This window comes from Bos grunniens, chromosome 11 (genome assembly GCF_055505025.1).
Source record: "Bos grunniens cultivar Pamir isolate PY7600 chromosome 11, Bosgru_T2T1.0, whole genome shotgun sequence".
NCBI classification, from domain to species: domain Eukaryota; kingdom Metazoa; phylum Chordata; class Mammalia; order Artiodactyla; family Bovidae; genus Bos; species Bos grunniens.
Window position 1 is genome coordinate 85018980 of NC_141175.1, and position 22419 is coordinate 85041398.

Sequence of the window (22419 nt, forward strand, 5' to 3'; positions counted from 1 at the left end):
AGTCAGTTTCACTCTGTTCTCTCTCATCCTAAGAACACTCAATTTTGCTTGACAGACATTGTTTATAAAAGTTTGAAAATGGAAGTGAACCTAAAAACACATTCATCAGAACACGTTCCAGAGGACGGCATGAAAAAGAGGTCTCTTGCTAAGGATGGAAAGTACCTCATTTTATCATAACTGCCTGCTTAATTAAAAAATGCATTTCCTGGCCTGTTTTATTCATAAAAGTCAGTGGGTAGGTAAAGGAATAATTAGTTGCTCAGAAATTGGCAAGTACTTCCTAAAGTACAGTTTTCTTTATGATGCCTTTGGCATTTATGGTTTACTAGTTGCATTTCCAGGCTTAGACTCTGCACCATAAAATTATAGCTCCATCCTGAGGCTCCAGCTGTCACTTCTGCGAATAATCTCTGGGCATGGGATCCCTCGGTAAAGGCTAAATTTATCAGGAAGGATGTCACTGTTGGAACACCCTGACAATTATTTTATCTGGCCCCCAAATAGGAACTGGAGCAAATGACTTTGCATGGAGTAGTGCCGAGAAACCTGGTCCAGTTCCACAGTAATAAATGCCAGACTTCATCTTTGCAGCCCCTGATGCATGTGAGTTGTACAAGAGCATTTCCATGAGATATTCTAATGGACCATTATACAGGATGCAGAACAAATCAATCTACCATAAAGAATACCCCCTCTGCAGAATGTCACATTTAGTCATTCTACGAGCTAATTTATGAATTTTTACTGCTAATCAATGTACTGAAAATAGACCTGATGGAAAATTTACCTGCTATGTTACGGTGGGCAGAATCTGCAAGAGCAACAAAAAACTACCTTTTGTTTTTACCCTGACTAATAAACAATATGATGCCTGGTCAGTCTGGGAAAGTATTTCGTAAACTGTTTCAATATGGGAGATAGAGATATGGGAGACAGGGTTTTTTTTAAGGTCCTGTTCATAATGATATCTGCTGTTGAAACTAGTAAAATAACTTCCTAAGGCCAGTTGATGGATCACAGTCTTAGAATTATTAGGGCAGCTTTTTCACACTGTAGATTCCCCTACTGAGCCCTCATCTATGCATCCAAGGTTCTGATTCTATGGTGAGGACAAGGAATCTGTATGTTTGTTTTGAAAGCTCTCCAGGAAATTCTGGTGGCCCACTGGATTGGAGGAAGCACTGGTCTAATATGTTCCTTCCATAAACCTCAGGACTCACAAGTTTAGAATCTGATTTCACATAATGCCATGAATCTTGTTTTCACTCAGAACCCATTTCTTAAATTCTAATTCATGCTTAATTTTTCTCAGGCCACTTCCTAGGAAAGTCACCATTCATCAGGACTGCTCCTCTGATGCTCCTTCTCCTTTGCTTTCTCTTTGAGTGGGCCACAAACAACATTGCTATCTTGAAATCTTGCCTTATCTCCCTTCAGATTACTATGTAAATCAGTCCATTGGCTCATTTCCAATAGTATCCTCTTGGCCCAAAGCAAGAGCTTTTTTGTTTGTTTTTTGTATAATTGTGGTTCTTCTGATTCTGCATGTTAAAGTCTCCCTCTTTAAGTTAAAGCTTACCCTAAGCTTCAAGGACCTTTCAATTTCTGTCGTTCTATGGTTACTGGTGCCTTGCTATGTCTGACTCTGTCTCTCTTGGTCTCTCTCTCATCTCCCTCCTACCCCACACCCCCACACACGCTTTTTTTTTTTTCTTTTTTCTTTTTTTAACAACATTGCAGTATTGGATTCTACATTCCTTGCCTTGTTCTTCTAAAATCACCCCATTTGGCAAAAGTCTAGCAGCTCATATAAATGGCTTCAATTTCCACTTCAATATACATAACCAATATAGAGAGAATTCTCACCTAGACACTTAATCTCCACTGAAGACCCATATTTCATATTCTTAAAGACATTTCCCTATCACAGCTTGGACTAAATATATCTAGACCAAAATTTGTTGTATTTTCCCCACAGAATTCCTTAACCTTCCATACCATGATGTTAGCCATCTCCTAGGCCTAGATGCTTGGAAACACTATTTATTTAAATAACTAATGGTTACAGATCATCATAAAGAAATAGATAACCATTCAGAAGCTACTAGGGAAGAAATAGATAGTCTGTGGCCTTCCCTGGTGGCTCAGCAGTAAAGAATCTGCCTGCCAATGCAGGAGACGCAGGTTCAAACCCTGGGTCAGGAGGATTCCCTGGCAGAAGAAAATGGCAACCCACTCCAGTATTTGTGCCTGGGAAATCCCATGGACAAAGGAGCCTGGTGGGCTACAGTTCATGGTGTCCCAAATAGTCAGACATGACTTAGTGACTAGACAACAAGCAGAAAGAGTTCCAGGCAAAGACATCACGGTGGCTGCAAATTTTTCTCCACTTTTTCAGCCTTATCCTTTTCCTCCATTTCTCCACAAGCCCAGACTTATCTCAGTCAGCTTTCCCATCCCCACTCTACCCTGATCTGAAGTATGAAGGATTTTAGAAACACTAGTCTAGTCCTCTGGGCCTCAGCATCACGGGAAGTTTATTTGCCATCAGATTCTGACCTATCTTTCAGTTCCAATAATCCAGGCTGTCATTTATCAACTACTGTGGAATTGCTGTACATCCTGTGTATCCTTTCAGGCACTCAGGACAAAAGCAGTAAACTGCTAGATTTCTGGAATTGATTTGAAAATAAGGTTTGGTTTCCTATCTGGTTTCTGCCTTCCTGTCTTGATTTCATGACTTCAGTTTATCCTAAATTGAAGGCATATCCTTCCTATAACCAGTTCCCTTGGAGGATGGGTACCTCTCCCAGATAAGGACAAGGTTCTGCTACCTTATGCTGTGTGCAGCCCTTTGAACTCTTTTTCTTCCAGTTTTTATTTATTTATTGGCTGCACTGGGTCTTTGTTGCTGCATGCAGCTTTCCCTGGTTGCGGCAAGTGGGGGCTACTCTTCAGTCACGGTACACGGGCTTCCCATTGTGTGGTTTCTCCTGTTGAGGAGCACAGGCTCTAGGGCATTCAGGCTTTAGTCAGCCATTGTGGCTCATGGGCTCTAGAAGGAGCAGGGATCAAACCAGCACATGACCACCAGGGAAGTCCCCTTTGAACTCTTGATATTGCTCTATCTTCAAGTCCTCAACACTCAGCTCCTTGCCCATCTGACTCAGTGGTGTACCTGGCTTCCAGTTGTCATAGATCTCCATACTTTCTGGGTGCTGTGTTTTGCCGCTTTGGAATGAACCTCCTCTACCTTTGGTGGCTTTGTTCAGCCACCCTTACTCCCAGCCTCCAACCCTAGTTCAGTGGGCAGATTGTGTTCTAGTCTCTTCCTCTTCCCAGTCTGTTTCATCCCACTCTGATGAATCAGGCCTGGCCCTCAGTCATGATACCAACTGTCGCAGCCCAACCCTTGTTATCTCCTTTGCTTTCATCCCCTCACCGTTCCTATCTGCCTAACACAAAGAACTGTGAGGAACAGATGTCATTTTATTCATACTTTCAATCTTTTTACATCTCATTTCCTCTGATAGTAAATTACTATTTCTCATCATAGACCTCAAGACACTTTGTTCTCTTTTTTTCCTCTTTCTCTTTCACTCTCCACACACACACACACACACACTGCCTACTAAATTGTCTAAGAATCACTTTTTTCAGTGACCTCTCACTGTATCAGGAGAATGATATTCTTTTTACCATTTTCCACACGCCAACTTGTAAATTTCCATTTCATTACATCGTTTTGGTTGTATTCTCTCACCAATCCTCCTGCCAATACTATATAAGGTAATGTAATGTGATAGCAATTTTCTATATAATTAATTAACCTGAAACTTCAGTTTTTGATGCTTTCATTTAAAAATTTAAAGTACACATCTAGATATCATTTTGTCATAAAGTGTGCCAAAACCACTCATAGTTGATAAAAATGAAATATGTGCTAAAGCCTGAATTGATGGTGGATAATTAAATTTTTCTGTTCATGAAAACCAGGTCAGTTTCTCAACTTGATGATGTTTTGTTCAGCAGAATTTGCATTTTACTACCTCCATCTTGCTATATGAAATTGATCATTGCAGGCACAAGTAGGAGCTCAGAGAGACTATTTCATGGAATTTCAATTTGTTTTCTCTAATCCCTAGAGAAGTTTTCAGGAAGGTGGAGTTGCAAGAAGAGAAATTAAAGCAATTTCTCTCTGTTTCTTCAGCTCTGACAGAGCTAGACTGAAAACTGGGAACCAAACACTTTCTGGAAACATGCTGCTGGAGGGGTCCCTGGCTGTATATTCCATCAGGAACTTTAGGATCTGGCAGTCCAGGGGAAAGTACTTTCCCCTTGGTGGCCTCCCTGGCCTTCTCCACTTTTTCTATTCTTCTGCAATACAAGCTTTATCCCAGAGTTAGATTTTTTTTTTTTTTCTAAAGGTCAAAATTGATCATGGCAGCCCAGCCCATGGGTATTTATTACCAAGTGGTGCCCACATGACAGTATTTCTCCTGATCCCAATCTCCTTTCCTTGATTCATTGCTCATCAACTTCCCTTCATTTAATATGCCTGGGAAACAGGACAGACAGCACCTCACCCTTCTTAAACATGGTGTGCCTTTTCATTTCTGTTATTTGCATCATTTATTTTTTTTGTTTGTTTTTATCTTTGACCTTTCATTGCATTTCTGCCTTGCAAAACTCTACTCTTTCTTCAAGACCTGGGCCAATCATCCCAGCCATTTGTAAAGTTGCCCACCCTCTGAGCTCTCGTGGCATGGAGCCCACACATATATTTAGCATTTAGGGAGGTAGGCAGTCTTCGGTTTACGTGCCTATCACTCCTCTCAGCAGTGAATTCATATTCTACTTTTTTACCCCTGTCACCTAACATGGGCCTGACACATGGTTAGATACCGGATAAAGGTTTGTGGAATGGCTGGACAAAACAACGTGCTGTGGGGATCTGACATGTGCCTGATAAGTTCACTTGGCCCTTCCTAGGAAAGTGCAAGTTATGAGGTTGAATCATATGCGTGATTCTCATTTTGCTCACTCTCACAGCCAAATATATGCTAAGAAGCCTATCTTTTCATCTAAAAAATATGTGGGCTGATTTTACTGAGAAATCTAACAGACCTTGATGGATCAGCACAAACTCAAGTACAAATATGCACAGTAAGAAAAGCTATGTCAATTATAAATGTCTCTTAAGCAAACAGCATGTTCTGGCACTATGTTCATTGCCATGGGGAATGCATGGCATTCCTGGGGTACCTGGGGCTATCCTGGCCCTTGGCGACAGGGCTGCTGAGTGTATATGGTTTTGCCAAAAGGTTTTACATTATTGGGGCTCTGAAAAGCCAGAATTGTGTTTCTACGGATTATCTTCAATTCCAACATCAGTCTCACTAATCTTTTAATATCTGTATCAGGAAGTCTGACTTCATGAAAGACCTTTACTTAGAACTATAAAGAGAATTTTGAAGACTCCAGAAACTCAAAGATAACTTATTATTCAGGACTTAAGAATGTTATATGAGGACAGGAAGTTGACAGAGAAGGGAGAATCCATAGATAACCTTTAAGGGTTTTCTGGCTTAAATAGTAAAAATAGATAGGTAGATAGATAAAATGAATAATTTTTACTTCTAGTGAATTAGTAGAATTTATTCAGGTACATAGTCCTATCTTTGAGATGCACTCTTATTTCTTTTATCACTTTATATTATTAAAGAACCATATATTATGATTAACAGGTTTCAGGTGGCACAGTGGTAAAGAACCTGTCTGCCAGATGCAGGAGATGCAAGATTCAATCCCTGAGTCAGAAAAATTCCCTGGAGTAGGAAATGGCAACACACTCCAGTATTCTTGCCTGGAAAATTCCATGACCAGAGAAGCCTAGCAGGCTACAGTCTGTGGGGTTGCAAAGAGGTGGACACAACTGACCACAATATGCTATATGCCAGGCACTATATTATGATTCAGAGAAGGCGATGGCACCCCACTCCAGTACTCTTGCCTGGAAAATCCCATGGACAGAGGAGCCTGGTAGGCTGCAGTCCGTGGGGTCGCTAAGAGTCGGACATGACTGAGCGACTTCACTTTCACTTTTCACTTTCCTGCATTGGAGAAGGAAATGGCAACCCACTCCAGTGTTCTTGCCTGGAGAATCCCAGAGACAGGGCAGCCTGGTGGGCTGCCATCTATGGGGTCACACAGAGTCAGACACAACTGAAGCAACTTAGCAGCAGCAACAGCAGCAGCATATTATGATTAATAGCAGTTAAATCCAATTCTACATGATTAAAGTCAATATAAGTGTTAAAATCCAGTAGGACAGTATCTTAATAAACATTTAATAAAGTACTATTTCATATTCTGGCTCAACAATATATGTGGCTATAAATTCTAAGTTTTAGTTATATAAACATAAAATATCACTCTGAAATGACATCCATGGAAAGTTGTCAGATATTATTATTTTTCTGTTCACACAGAAAACTCCTGTTTTCCAAAAATGAATATTAATATACTATACATATTCTATACATATTTTAGAGGGAAACCGAAAAGGCAATAATATAAAATTATTATAATTAAGTGACCTAAGTTGCAAAATGAGAAGATTAAGTTAGTACCCTACATTTGAAAGTGCTCAAAGTGCAAAAATTTTTTTCATGTACATTATTTCATATACTTTTCTTGTCAACTTAATTTTGCAGTCAATGAGTTTGAAATTGAGAGAAAGTGATGTGACCAAGGTTATGCTGCTTAAACATATATAAACATACATATATGATATAAATATAAGCATATCTTTATATGTTTCTATAAATGTACTTTTATATTTATAGCCAAAAGCTATAAATCTGAATTGCAAATGCAAATCTAGGTCTCTTATGTCCCCTCTACCTATAAATTTGCTGAACAAAAGTACAGCCTTTCTAGAGAATTTATAAAATAGCATAAATCCTAAAAACAATAACCTTTCCTTATAAGAAGATTATGTCTGCATTGAAAGCTGATATAATGGCGAGGATTTGCTTTTTGAACACTAACTGTGAACTTCATGCAATCCATAACAAAATCAAAAATCAAAAATTTTGCCAAGCCGACTTAACAGATTTTGCCCTAAAATCACTGTGCACCTTAAATGCAGCTCATCAGGATCCTTGTAATTAATCCCAGAATTGCTCACCAAGTACTTTCGCAGAGTGTTTGGTCTAGTGATTCAATATTGTTAAACAATGTCATTATTTGCATTCTGTAAACCTGCTCTGGTTCTATAAAGTCTAACCAGGGAAAAATTCCATTACAAACAAGAAACATAAAAGGAAAAAAAATTAAAAAGCAAAACACATTTTCAGTTCAAAGCCAGTAAACTCTATTCCAGTTTTGGTTAATTTTTATTTTAAGCTTTAAATTGCTGTTATCAATAAGAAGCTTTATTGTCTTCTTGCTGATTTTCTCTGTGGTGATTACCTATAAAGTGCCTTGGGTTCCTTCTGTTAGGAATATGAGCTCCAAATGCAACTGTTTAGGATAGGTTTCAACTAAATAGAATACCTAGAAAAGATTTAAACATCCAAATAAGTTCTGCCCTGGAAAGTTCCATGTGAGTCCACAGTCAGGGAATTATTGTGTCCTGCGCAGTGGAAAGCCTCAGCAGAAAGCAGGGGGCCTATTGAAGCCCTTGATATTTTGCTGGTAAAAACTTTTGATTCAACATTTATATCAGTTTTAATGTTTACCTGTTTGTGATTAGACACTCAGGAGATATTTCACCACACAGAAGTACATTAGTCGGAGCAATTATAGAATTGCCACGTGGCTGCAAAGCTGTTTTCTTTCATAATTACTCCCTTTGAATTCAGCAAATAAGGGTCTCTTTAAAATTAGAAGTATATTTTAGATGGAATGAAATAGAATTATCAACCATTCTTACCTCAGTACAAATAGATCATCAGGTTCCTTGTCTAGTGGTTGATAGGAATATACCCTGGCTCTGACTGAAGAAGGAAGGGAAGGAAAGAAAAAATGCAAAGGCAGATAACTGCTAAACATAGTGCCCAGAAGACTTGGGATACAAATAAGACTCTGGGTTAGTTTTTGTTTATTCTTTCTTTAGTGTTTCTGTGGATATTGTAGATTCTTTTCACGTCAGAGACTCACCAGGTCATGACTCTGTTCAGTCATCCTCACTAAAGGAAGTCTGTATTTTCATCATCTGAGCCGTTTAATTTGTAAAGCATCCACCAGTAGAATGGACAATGATAGAAAAGCAGTGAGTTAATAAAGAATATCATGCATTTCCTTCTGTTATCAGCATCAGTTTTTACTTCATTAAGAAGCGATGGGAAAGGAAAGGTTTTCTTTGAAGAGTAGTGATCAAGATTTCAGCGGTACCCAGGAAGAAAAACACTAGGGTAACTGTAGAAGAAAGGAGTACCATATTTGGATTTAGAGTCTGGTGTGTGTGTGTGTGTTAGTTGCTTAGTCATGTCTGACTCTGTGACTCCATGAACTGTAGCTCAACAGGCTCCTCTGTCCATAGGATTCTCAAGACAAGAATACTGGGGTGGGTTGCCATTTCCTTCTCCCGGGTATCTTCCTAGCCCAGAGATGGAACCTGGGTCTCCTGCATTGCAGGCCGATTTTTTTTATCATCTGAGCCACCAGGGAAGCTCAGACAGTGGAGTCTGGAGACTAATTTTAATCCTGATTCTGGCCTCTACCAGCTTTGAGGTGTTGGCTAATTTCAGTGAATCTCAGTTTGCTCATCTGTATAATAATATGAACCAGGAGATTTCTATGACCAAGGTTTGAGGAACTTGTTCAAGACTGGAAACTAGAGCATTTGGGAAGGCAAGGGCTGAATTTGAGTGGAAAATGACCACTACTGTTTTGATGACAAATTTGGGAATGGGTGATTAATCACTGGTGTTTGTGAATAATTTAGCTCAAGGAATTATTTGTTACAGAAGCAGTGGAAGCTTAGCAAGGTAGCCAGAATGGCCTTTTAGGAAAAAACATTGGCAGATGATTCTTAAAAACTTTTCATCACAACTAGCTAAATGATTAGGAATAACAAAGGAGAGAATTTCTCCTTTTAAAAAGGGATGTATAAATTTTCCATAGGACAGAATTCAGACAAGAACTTCAATAAAGACCAGTAGGAATAACTAGAAGAAGAAGGTTACCGTCTATATTAGGAGTCCAGGATACGGCTCAAGCATATAAAGAGGAATGTAGGGAAAATAAATATTCAACTCTAAGAGACCCAATCCTATGGAGCTCATCCATAGAAAAATGCCAAAAGTTCATAGTATTTTTGGCTTGTTTTAGTTATTCCCTCCTCTAAAATGTAGATCAGTCTATTTAGATTCAGTAGAGAAAAAAAAAACCAAAATGAATGCCCCACAATCCATTATTATTATAATCCATTATCAGATATAACTGTAAAGATATAGTTAATTACATTATTGTGAAGACATTTCATGGAACATCTTGTGCCATTTTAAAGGAGAGTTTTTATATTTTTTTATGTTGGGCTGCTGCTGCTGCTGCTGCTGCTAAGTCGCTTCAGTCGTGTCTGACTCTGTGTGACCCCATAGATGGCAGCCCACCAGGCTCCCCCGTCCCTGGGATTCTCCAGGCAAGAACACTGGAGTGGGTTGCCATTTCCTTCTCCATGGAAAATGTCCAAAATATAACATGAAGCAAAAAATCATGACACCAAATTTTATTTATACACACCCACACAGACATATACACAAAATATGGTCCAAATTATGCAGTTGTGTATTTTAAAAGCTAAAAGCAAACATTTTAAAAAGTCAGATGGTAATCTCTAGTGGCAGGCTTATGGGTGATTTTTCTTTTCCTTCATTTCTACATTTGTCCAATTCCCAAAATGAATAAGCATGATGTTAACAAGTGGGAAAAACACTTTAAGACAAATAACACACAAATGATCTGAAAGCAGTTTATATTATTTAAATTGTATTTAGTGAAAAAGAGCCTATGACATACCAACTTGCTCATTCTGTCAATTTAAGGTGTTTGATGTGAGCAAGGTCAGAAGTCTGTTCAGAATCAAGTTTCACCCGTATTATCAGGGAAAGGAAATATATTCACTGAAGATTTAATTTAAAAATCTGTACTACTGATTTCTACAAACCTCCATCTTAATATCAGTAAATTACACTTACTGAAATACTTTAGTTCCTAGTCCCTTTCTTCTTTGGACTCTGTAACAATAATTATGATAACCACCACTGATTGAGTGCTCTCTCTGTGCCACGCCCTGTTCTGTTTTCCCTGAGAGTCCCCTGAACAACCTCATGATTTAGTTGTAATTATTCCATTATTACTGATGAGGAAACTAAAGCATAGATTAATTCATTTGCATGAGTTACAGGCAATTCAGTCCCAGAAGTCCCAGTTCTTAGCACAATATTGCTCCCGGTCATAGTAGACATAGCTAATATTCATTTAGCACTTCATATACACCAGTCTCCATGTTAAGCATCTTATACATGTTGTCAAGATTTGTTTGCAGCAATCAAATGAGATAAATACCATTTTTTATAACCGCTTTACAGAGCACCCTTAGAGTAAGTAACCATAGTTTCACTAGTAAATGACAAGTAAGAATTTTGCAACCTGAGTCCCTTTCTTAAGACAACATTTTAGGAGGCTGTTTTATCCCACCAGTATAGTGGAACCACTCAGAGCCATGGTCATGCTTACAGGGACATGATTAGCCTTAATAGTTCTGTTATTTGCAGATATAAATTAACATTGGAATAGTTGATAGACTTCCTGGAGAGCCTTCTTCATGACACCTTCAGGATAAAGAAACCTGAACACGGCCTCTTTCCAGCCTTATACCCACTGGGTAAGTTTTTTATAAACCATAGGCCTCCATTGTGATACACAAAACTAAAATCCAAACATATTTATAGGGTAGATAGGGAGAAAGAAAAATTTCTTCCGCCTTCTAGGTTCTTCCAGCTGGTCTAAGAATGAAGTTGATGTGAGGCAGATTGACAGGAGAAAAGACAGGTACACCTCATATGCTGCAGTCCATGGGGTCACAAAGAGTCGGACACGACTGAACGACTGAGCTGAACTGAACTTCGTATATACGGGGACCCAACATGCATGAGGACTAGAGATCCGATCTACATGAGAGGGTCAGAGACAGAAAGGTAAAACAAGGTCTGTATGTCATCCTGAGCTAAGGGATGGGATAGGAGCCTAGGGCTTCCAAGGTCAAGAGGATCATTCACAGGACTGAAAGCAGAAGAACAGATGTTGATAGTTAGATGCTGACCCTGCCATACAGACAGGGTCACCTACATAAAATTAATCTCTGTGAATAACTTTTTCTGGGGAAAATCCCCAAATTAAATTCTTCTAGGTAGTTAATGGAAGGGCAGTAGTTTCTCTTGAATCCACAGGGTCTTGATTGCTTGTAGCTCAAAATAATCCTCATGCAGCAGTGGGGCGGCTCATTCTGAATCCCCACAATAGTGTGAAGACATAAGGATTGATTGCTTAATCTAATGTAAAATATCAATAAAACATTAGTGATGGAATAGAAGTGCGATATATAAAAATTAGCATCAGTTCATTAATTATTGATTTATTTTAGTTATATTCAAGGAAATTGCGGGTATCCTGTCTTTTAGAATATTTTATACAAATGCATGCAGAGATTGATTTGCCATTCCATCTTCTATGACTTTGGAGAAAAGGAGAGGAGGAAGGAAAAGAGAGAGAGGATATGAATTAGAGACCTTAGGAAAACTCAGCTTTATTTCTTGGCATTCTGTTTTTTAAAGCTGGCGTCCTTCGAATAGGGATTCCCTGATAGCTCAGTTGGTAAAGAATCCACCTGCAATGCAGAAGACCCCAGTTCAATTCCTGGGTCAGGAAGATCCGCTGGAGAAGGGATAGGCCACCCATTCCAGTATTCTTGGGCTTCCCTTGTGGCCCAGCTGGTAAAGAATCCGCCTGCAATGTGGGAAACCTGGGTTCGATCCCTGGGTTGGGAAAATCCGGCTACCCACTCCAGTATTCTGGCCTGGAGGTTTCCATGGACTGTATTGTCCATGGGATCACAGAGAGTCAGACACAAATGAGCAACTTTCACTTTTATACTTTCTTTCAATTAGGGTGCTTTCAGCATATTCTAGCTGCTTTCCTGTGATGTTCTAAGAGTGAGATCTTTCCACTGCTTTCCAGGGAAACTCTTCAATTTGAGCAAAGAATCTTGACAAAGGAGGAAGGCCCAAAGGTATAAATAATCTCTGGAAAGAGTCTAATGACAAACCCAGGAATGCTGAAAAATTCAAGATGAAGAGAGCTTTGGAGAAGGTTGGGAAACCAACTGTGCCTTTGAAATTCAACAGCTGCCAATTTCATCTAATTTCAAATTCTTATAAAGGGCAGTGGCAAATTGAGGACTTAACAGAAGTTTCTAAAACTGAACTAAAATGTTTATATGTTCAGTTTGTGGGAAAGATATTTGATGCCCCAAATACTCTTAACATTATCCTCAACTTTGAGGAATTTGTTAAAACAACTTTTTCAAGAGAAGTTGACATTTTTCATTCCTGTTAAGGAATTCAGTCAAGATCTCAGATTACAAACAGTCCTAACAAGTTAAGGAATCAGTTTAAAATTGGTAAGAATCTTCCATCATTTTGTTAAAAGTCTCTCTGATGGAACTTGCACAATGTCAATAGTGTTAAACAAACAAACAAAACAAAAAACAAAACAAAACACTAGACTAAGATCCGTTTTGGTGTATTTCAACATGGTTCCCAATGCTTTAACCACTTTGTTTTTCACTAAATTGAAAATTGTCTCAATGTCTCCAGTGCACACAGAGGTAACAAACTCAGGATCCTTATTACTTTATCCTTCTTAAGGCTGAGGTGTACTAGCTGCAGAGGAATAAAACAGTGCGAAAGTATAAATTTTATACATCACAAAATTATGGACATTTTTAATACATCCAGATTTCCACATTAGCCTATCATCATAGGATAGAAGCTTTTGGGGGAAGGAGTTTGGATTATAGAACTCCCAGCTTATTATTTATTGAAACGACAATTCTAGGATCCCTGCAGTCTCTCTTTTAAATGATCAACCAGCATGTCTTCTAGGGACTGGAAGGTAGGCCTGAAGCTAACAATAGATTGCTAAAAAGAGAGAGATCAAAAAAGAATCACATTTGTTCCTATTTTGCATCTGAACAAATGAGTTGGTTGCCATTCAGATGCAAAAGCAAACAGAGGAAAATAGAATAGAGCAAGGTTCTGCTGGAAAAGCCCCTGCTCCAGTGCTCTGTGAAACTGCCCTGGAATCCCCTGAGAACAGCAGGATTTTAGCTATTCCTGCCCCTTGCTCTGCTTGAAGCAATGATTTCAATCACCACTTGATAATGCAAAGAGATCAGTGCAGGGATGACAAGGCCTCCTGGAGAATTACTTTGGTTTAGCTACTTTAGCACCTCTCTTCTTTGGAGTCTATTTAAATAAAAGAATAGCACCCATCCGGGTTTTCCAGGCTCTGCTTCATAGCAGGAGCTCCAGGAAAAGTATAACTATGGCCCCCTTTGTGTATCTAGCTACCCTGGTGAGGGGATACCTGTTAGGACTGGGGAGCTAACCAGTTCCTTCTTTTCTTTTTATTGAACTATAGTTGCTTTACAAAGTTGTGTTTATTTCAGGTGTATAGCAAAATGAATCAGTTATTTAGACACATACACATTCATATATGGCTTTCCAGGTAGCTCAGTGGTAAAGAGTCTGCCTGCAATGCCTAAGACCCAGGTTCAGTCACTGGTTAGGGAAGATCTCCTGGAGGAGGACATGGCAACCCACTCTACTTTTCTTGCCCGGAGAATCCCATGAACAGAGGAGCCTGGCAGGCTACATTCCATAGGGTCATAAAGAGTTGGACATGACTGAAGCAACTTAGTATGCACATTTTTATGCATATATGCAGATTATTTACCACTGAGCTGCCAGAGAAACCCTCCATTGAGAATTTTCTGACACCCACCTCTACCATCTGCCAACTGCCCCTTTGGGTGACTGGTTGAAGGAGAAAGTTAAGAACTATAAAGTAAACCACTCCATTTCAGTTAATCATAACTCTTCCTAACATGTTATAGTCCTTCGCAAAATGATTTTGCATGCATTATATTATTTGATCATTGCAGCCACCTGTGAAGTTTTATTATCCACCATTGATGAATGATGACACCATTTATGTGATCATCAGAACACTAAATATTACAGTCACTGTGAAGTGAGTTTCCTTATCCCCATTTGATAGATGATAATACAAATGTCTAGAAAGATGCCAGAACTGGTCCACAGATCTCAACTAGAAAGTGGCAGAGTCAAGATAAAAATCCAGGGTAATCTGACTCCAAGTTTGGTGCCCTGCTGCTGCTGCTAAGTCATTTCAGTCATGTCCGACTCTGTGCGACCCGATAGACAGCAGCCCACCAGGCTCCCGTCCCTGGGATTCTCCAGGCAAGAACATTGGAGTAGGCTGCCATTTCCTTCTCCAGTGCAGGAAAGTGAAAAGTGAAAGTGAAGTCGCTCAGTCATGTCCAACTCTTCACGACCCCATGAACTGCACCCTACCAGGCTCCTCTGTCCATGGGATTTTCCAGGCAAGAGTACTGGAGTGGGGTGCCATTGCCTTAGACAGTTCAACAAAGGAAACAATAAATTTAAGTCATGATCTAGTCCCTCTTCTGTGACTAGCTTAGAATGGAAACTTAAACAAACCCTCAAGTGAAGTCAGGGCAAAGAGTTTCTCACCAATAATCTGAAAAGGATGTAAAAATGTTATTAGAAATAATATGAAAAGCAGTCTATTCTTATCCTATTTGGAATGTTAATTGGAGGGAGAATTGATCTGTGTCACTTACAGAAAATGTTGAGAAGTTATGTGTGGGTCTTCTCTGACTGCCCTTTTCTTTCCCTAATTCCAAATCACTAAGCAACTCACAAAGTCAACTGTTGATGGGGGAGGGGGGTTGAAATCTTAAAATGGGCAAGGAATTTAAGCCAAGTGATACAAAGGTAACCCATAGCAAGCATATCTTTCCTTGTTGGTAGAGCAAAATCAGTGCCAACAAGAGCACTGGATAAAGCCCTAGGTGATGTGAAGAGAGCTGTTGGCTTTGCAAGGGCAGCAGGCATAATCCTTGATTGAGTTTTTTTCCTTTCCTTTTAAATGAATGCTATGACGGAAATGCTGTTTCTGATTTTTTCTGAAGACTTTATATTTAGAGGGAAAGAAACCAGCCAAAGAAGTCAGGCCCGAGGTAACATCCACCAGAAATGCTGTCAAAGCATGACATCAATAGCCCTTGACCCTGGAGGAGGCAGCGAGCATTCTGCCTGAGGAGAGGGATGGATTGAAGGGTGACCAAGCTGGCAGACACAGCGAGAACACAGCTTTGATGCAAATTCTCTTCACTGTCCCATGGCCATGCAGCACCCTAGCTCCCTGTTTGGCAGACTCACAAAATGTGAAACTTCTAACTGAAAATTCACCCCAAACATTCTCAGTAAGCCTTTTCTTACCCTAAGAAACTGTCTTTTCTAGACCATGATTTTATCCTGAAGCTTGTTTTCTGTTGTTGCCATGTTTTGTAATAACAAGTTTACTGAAATACAATTCATATACCAGAGAATTCACCGATTTAACATGCAATTCAGAGGGCTTTAATATATTCTCAGAAGTGTGCCACCATGGCTGTAATCTACTTTAGAATTTTTTCATTACCCCCAAATGAAATCCCATGCTCATTAGCAGTCACCTGCCATTTATTCCCCAACCCTCAGCCCTGAGGCAACCACCAATCTACTTTCTGTCTCTATGGATTTGCCTATTCCACTTTCACATAAATAGAATCATACAATGTCTGAACTTTTGCATCTGGTTTCTTTCACTTAGCATAATGTTTACGAGCTTTATCCATGTCAAAGTGTAGGGGAGGAAAAATAATTTCCCCTCTACCATTTAGAGTTCTTGGCGGAGACCATGTAATAAAAGACAGATTAGCAAGAGAAAAATAAACAATTTTATTAACATATGTACATGGGAGATACCCAGCGAGAAATGAGACATTCTCCGAGGTGGCTTAAATGCAATCTTAAATACTATCTTCCCAGGGAAATAGGAAGGGGGATTTAAGCTTCTAAGGGAGAGTACATAATTATTAGAAAAAAAATGAATGGGCCCTTAGGAAAAAAGACGGGAGATAAGTGCTGTCCACTTCTAGTCTCCTTTCTGGTGATGAGTCAGTTTCCCTGGTTGATGAAGCGGCTATCTTTAGGCATATAGGGTTTCAGAGAAGTGTCTCCCTCTATTGGCTATTTTTAGGTGCTCTCAGCTCAAAATGGGCTTCCCTGATGCTTCAGCGGTAAAGCACCCACCTGCCAATGCAGGAAACATGGGTTCAATCCCTGGTTGAGAAGATCCCCTGGAGAAAGAAATAGCAACCCACTCTAGTATCCTTGCCTGGGCAACCCCATGGACAGAGGAACCTGGTGGGCTACATACAGTCCATGGGGTCTCAAAGAGTCTGATGCGCCTTAAGGACTAAAAGCCAATGACAAGCTCAAAATAGTCAGTATACCAAAGCAGTATGTTTTAGGGTGGTCTCTTATGCTACCTGTTAGTAGCATGAATCAGAATTCTGATCCTTTTAATTGCTGAATAATATTCCATTGTGTGGCTGTATCACATTTTGTTTATCCAGTCATCAGCTGACACACATTTAAGTTGTTTCCAACTTTTAGCTATTGTTAATAATTCTGCAATGAACATTCATGTACAAGTCTCTGTGTGGACATAGGTTTTTCAGTCTCTTGAGTTCCACCTCAAAATAGAATTGCTGGATCATATAATAACTGTACTTTTAAACTTTTGAGGAACATCCAGACTTTTCCAAAGCTTCTATGCCCTTTTACATTCCCACCAGCAGTGTAAGAGAGTTCCAATTCTTGTCCATTCTCCGTAACACTTAGTACTATCTGTCTTTTTGATTATAGCTATCTTCATGAGAGTGAAGTTGTGTCTCATTGTGGTTTTGATTTGTATCTTTCTAATGGGCTGCGGTCCATGGGGTCGTGAAGAGTTGGACATGACTGAGCGACTTCACTTTCACTTTTCACTTTCCTGCATTGGAGAAGGAAATGGCAACCCACTCCAGTGTTCTTGCCTGGAGAATCCCAGGGACGGGGGAGCCCAGTGGGGTGCCGTCTATGGGGTCACACAGAGTCGGACACGACTGAAGTGGCTTAGCAGCAGCAGCAGCAGCAGCAGCAGCAGCAGTGACAAATGATGTTAAGTATCTTCTCATGTGCTTACTGGCCACGGGTTTACCTTCTTTGGAGAACTGTTTGTTCAGATCCTTTGCCCATTTTAAGTTGATTCTTTTTGTTGTTTTGAGTAATAGGAGTTTACCCTGAAGCTGTGGCGGATTCATTTTGATATTTGGCAAAACTAATACAATTATGTAAAGTTTAAAAATAAAATTAAAAAAAAAAAAAAAAACATCAGATGGAACGGAGATTCAGTTGCAGATTTGCCTTACCTGATGACACCACTCTGTGGTCAGAGAAATGACCAGATCTTTGCCCTTCAGATGAGGTTGGTCCTGGGACTTCTTTCTTGAATCTGAGTATGGTGGCCTCCAAGTGAAAAGTTTTCAGTTCCATGGACATGGCCTTCCACTGACGTGGCTCAAGGCTGAGAGAGGCACTGACAAGGCACAGAAGGCATTCCTATCTTCTGTGTCAGTAGAAACCGTTAGTCTTTCTATTCTCCAAACAAACCTCTGTTGTATTAAAACCTAGCACCAGAGTTCTTATCTCTCTAGGAAGGAAGTCACTGTGAATGAGTATAAACTCTGCTGCCTAGATGTTCAAGGTCTTTTCTCATCTATAACTATTATGGTGGCTTGTGGAGACCAGTATTTCCTGAGAGGACACAACAACTTTACATTCTCTATATAATCCAGAAAAGAACGCTGGTGAAGGACAAAGTTAAATGCTTTTCCCATGCTTCAACCTACATTTCTAATTAGATCTAAAATTTACTTTTGACCCTCCCTTCCTCACAATGCTACCTGTGTGTGCACACCAAGTCACTTCAGTTTGCATGACTGTGCGACCCTGTGGACTGTAGCCTGCCAGGCAAAAATACTAGAGTAGGTTGCTATGCCCTCCTCCCGGGGATTTTCCCAACCCAGGGAGTGAACCTTTTCTCTCACATTTCCTGTACTGACAGGTTCTTTACCATTAGCGCCGCTTGGGAAGCCCCACAATGCTACCTTTTCCTTATTAATATATTCTTTTAAGCATCAGGACACACGTGCCAATTCTTCATTAGTCAGCTCCCAGCCCCAGTTACATTATTAGAATCCCCTGAAAACTTTTTAAAACTGTATTCATGCTGAGACCCCTCAACTGGAGAGTCTTGTCATCTCACTGATCTGGAATGGCCCCAGCCTAAGCATTTAGAGTTTTCGGTTTGAATATGCAGACAGTTTCAAAACACAAGCCCAGCTATCACTAGCCTCTTCATTTATTATGAGACTTAAGAACGCTTTTTCCAGTCTAGATCAGCACTTCTCAAACTTTTACTTGCATTGGTGTCCTCTGGGGGTCTTGATAAAATGCAGATCTGATTTGGTGGGCCTGGGGCAGGCCCCAAGACTCTGCATTTCTAACAAGCCCCACGGTGAAGCCAAGGCTGCTGGTTGGCTGCTCACATTCCTCAGAGCTGGAGCCCCTATGTGTCTGTGGCATTTTTCAGTTAATCCTGATAGGATCTTTATCACCTCAAGGATTTAACTTTTTAATACACCATCATCCAATATAATATGTACTGCTTTCCTTTTAAAAATAGAATTAAAAATCTGTTGCTGCTCATCTAGGCAGTCTTTGCTAACATAAAGATTGAACAATAAACCTCTGTATTAATTCAAGGTAATGATTTAGATCTTTTAAAGCGGTCATAAAAATACTGCACAGCTCAATGAGCAAGGACCTTGTAGGTCATGTACCTGAAAGATACTTGTCTGTGGATCCAGTCACAGGAGCCTCACGTTGTGACCTTGGAAGTTACTTTACTTTTCAGTCATTGTTTCCTCTGTGAGTTGTTAAATGGTAGAAGTTGCTTCCAGGCCTGCTAGAAAGATGGGTGAACTAAGAAATGCAAAATGCCCATCAGTTCGTTGACCTCTGATTTAAAGAGACGTTAAATCTTTAAGAAAATCTTTTCTAAAGAGATATTGCAGTACCTATATATGTGAAATCCTTAGTAAAATCTTTTTGTTTTATGAGGATTTAGAAAGATTCTCTTCTTTTTCATCCTCCAACTCATCTTTTCTCGCTTCTCCCAACTTCAAGAGTAGTCTTAGAGAGAAGAAAGCACAGAAGGACAAATTGAAGCTGAAATTTGAAAACAGGCTGATTCAAATTTGGCTTAATAATGAGATATTAGTATTTTGAGGAGATTTTATGACTCTTGCTAATAGCACCATCTCTTTCTCTTCTTTCTCATAGTTTGCCTAAGTCATCACCTGATATAAGAACTCCTGACTAGGATGCTTGAAGGAATCTGGGTCCTTTGAAACCCATCAGATAAGAGAAGGACTGAGAAATAAAACATAGATGTGGCTTTAGTATAATCAAAGGAAAGGCAAAAATCAAAGGAACGACTTGTATTTTTCTACTAAATAATTTGATCTTTCTTAACCAAATGTTTTTTTTCTAGAAATGGAACCAAAATGTATCTCCATAAATATTTTGGCCCTCCTGAGAAATTATTTAATGTCTTAATGATATCATAAGATTTGTAACTGTGTTGCTAGTTTCCAGGAAACATAATTTTTATAGTATACTCTTCAACTTTAGAGTGATGTAAAAAAATCAAGTGAGAAATTCTCCCTACCTTCTTTCTTCATCATGATTAGGGTAGCTGAAAATTGCGTGACACAATTTTTCTGTTTGTTCCTTATCAGTGTAAAATTAGTGCAGGCGTTGTTGTTGGATGAAAGGCTGGATCTCCCCAACTATTCCAGTTTTGTTTTGGTTAACTTGCTGATTTAAAGAAATAATAAAACTAGTGTAATGATATATATATATAAGTGAATCACTTTGGTGTACACTTGAAGCTAATATAACACTGTAGATTAACTATACTTCAAAAAAAGAAAGAAGAACAGTTATCTGACTGCTTCCCATTGATAAATAGAACCAAAATATAGCCAACATGAATCTGTGTTCTCAGAGAGAGAGAGTCTTGTTGCAGTGCAAAAGCCCTATGAATATGGGATTGGTGTGGCAAAGGGGGCAGAGTGAAGGACCTCTAAGATCATTCAGTCCTTGAGATTTAATTTTCACTGCAGAACTGTGAGGAGCAGAGAGAGATGTGCTTCTGCTGATTATCAAGCTAAAAGTGAAACTGGGGTTTTCACCAAACCAACCCCATCTTATTTACTTCGCCCATGATGAAAGAAGTGGCCATAGTCTTTCACGCATTAGGTTCTGGAAAGTGAGCCAAAGACATGCCAAGGATATGATCCTTTAAAATTTACATAGGTTAGTTGCACCTCTCTACCTTTGTTAGGGGGCTTCCCATGTGGTGCTAGTGATAAAGAAGCTGCCTGCCAATGCAGGAGACACACGAGATTTAGGTTCAATCCCTGGGTCGGGAAGATTCCCTGGAGGAGGGCACAGCAACCCACTCCCGTATTCTTGCCTGGGGAATCCCATGAACAGAGGAGCCTGGGGAGCTGCAGTCCATAAGGTTGCACAGAGTCAGAAATGACTTAACACGCATGCACCTTTGCTAGGGGGAGAAACAGTTCTGTTCGTACGCAAAAGATGAACATTACCCATATCTTCTGGGTTTTGCCTCTCTTGGTTCAGAGGACTAATTCATATTGATTTCTTTATCTTGCCTCTTTAAATTGACTGAATTTTCCTTTAATAATCAAGTTTCCTATTAATAGCTATACTGAGCAAGAGGAGTAAAATCAATATGTGATTTAATGGCTCCTCCTGTCAGGGGCACTATTGATTGTATTACTAATGATTTTGAAATGATACACCATTATGCAAATCCCATCTATTTTAGGTGCCTTTGCCAGGCACCTGCAGAATTACTGTTGTCTTTTCCTTCATAGTTGATCTTCCCGTGTCACAGTTATCAAGTACTGAAATGTTTTCTAAGGATTATAATCCCAGTGACTAGAGATACTCTATTGATAAATTTTAAGTGTTTGTTATATAAATGAGTGGGGTGAGACCTTATGTTTTTCACATTGATCAGCTACTCAGAATGTAGAAAATAAATCTATCACAGCAATAGCAGATGAAATTCACCAAGGATCAGAAACACTATGTTACTTGGGTTTTTCTGTTTGTTTATGAATAAGTGGTCATGTTGCCCTTTGGGAATGAAACTGGGAGCCCCTCCTAAACAAATGCTTGCCCTAATAGAAAGACCACTCCAAGCATCTCCACTATGCTTTATTTCTATAATAATGCATGAGATTTGGGATGGGTTGGGAGTACAGGATGGAAAAACACAAGTCAAATGTTTCTATGTAATATAAGCAAGAGCATTGCAACATTCACTCTACCATGAAGTGTCTTGATTAGAGGCCTTTAGGTCCAAAAGACAGTAGCAGGACCCTTCTAATGCCCACCAGTGTTTTCCCACACACGATCATATGATGCTGATGGCTTTAGCAGTGATGTACAAGTATAGTTTATGATTACAAGGCAATAAGATGGAAATTAATACCTAAAATGCATAATTTGGATGACAAATAAGGTAGATGTTTGGCAGTTTTTTGAAGAATAAATTTGATCTCACTTACCAAATTCATTCTAAAATGAATGAATCCATTCCTATATCTTTTTGTGCTTTCTCTAATATTTTGTATTTTTTTGGATACTGAGGAATGATCAGATACTCTGGTATAGTCAGAGCAGGTTGGTTATAGATATAAAGTAAATTGGTGAATTCCAGAACACAGTTTTGGAAGTTAGGAATTGTTCATTATATATATATATACACACATATATATGTGTGTGTGTATATGTATATATATATATATATGTGGCTGGACTTTTGTCAGACTGTTGGTAGTTTTACAAATATCTAACTGCTCTTTAAAAATGATCCTGCTTTAGTCATTGACAGCTGCTCACCTAGCCTTACTATTTCAGTCTTTGAAGACAAAGCTGAGACAGAAAGGCACTATCGTGCGTTCCAATTCCTTAGCAGTGAGCCGTTGGGATGTGAGTGTTATGGGGGCTGTTCTTTAGGTGAGGCACAGGGAGGAGGTTATGAGGCTCT

The 22419-nt window shown here is 39.4% G+C and overlaps 1 protein-coding gene across 19 annotated transcripts in view; it reads left to right on the plus strand.

Moving 5' to 3' along the window:
* Window positions 1-22419, plus strand: part of SLC8A1 (solute carrier family 8 member A1) — a 447983-nt gene that overhangs the window by 333022 nt on the left and 92542 nt on the right. Inside the window, exon 4 of one of the 19 annotated variants that reach the window (XM_086327318.1) lies at window positions 508-18617. The exons of the other annotated variants lie outside the window; for them this stretch is intronic. Coding sequence (XP_086183444.1) covers window positions 508-523 — 16 coding nt within the window. The 3' untranslated portion in view covers window positions 524-18617. Of the gene's footprint in view, window positions 1-507; window positions 18618-22419 lie in introns of those variants that run through there. 19 annotated transcript variants of the gene reach the window in all.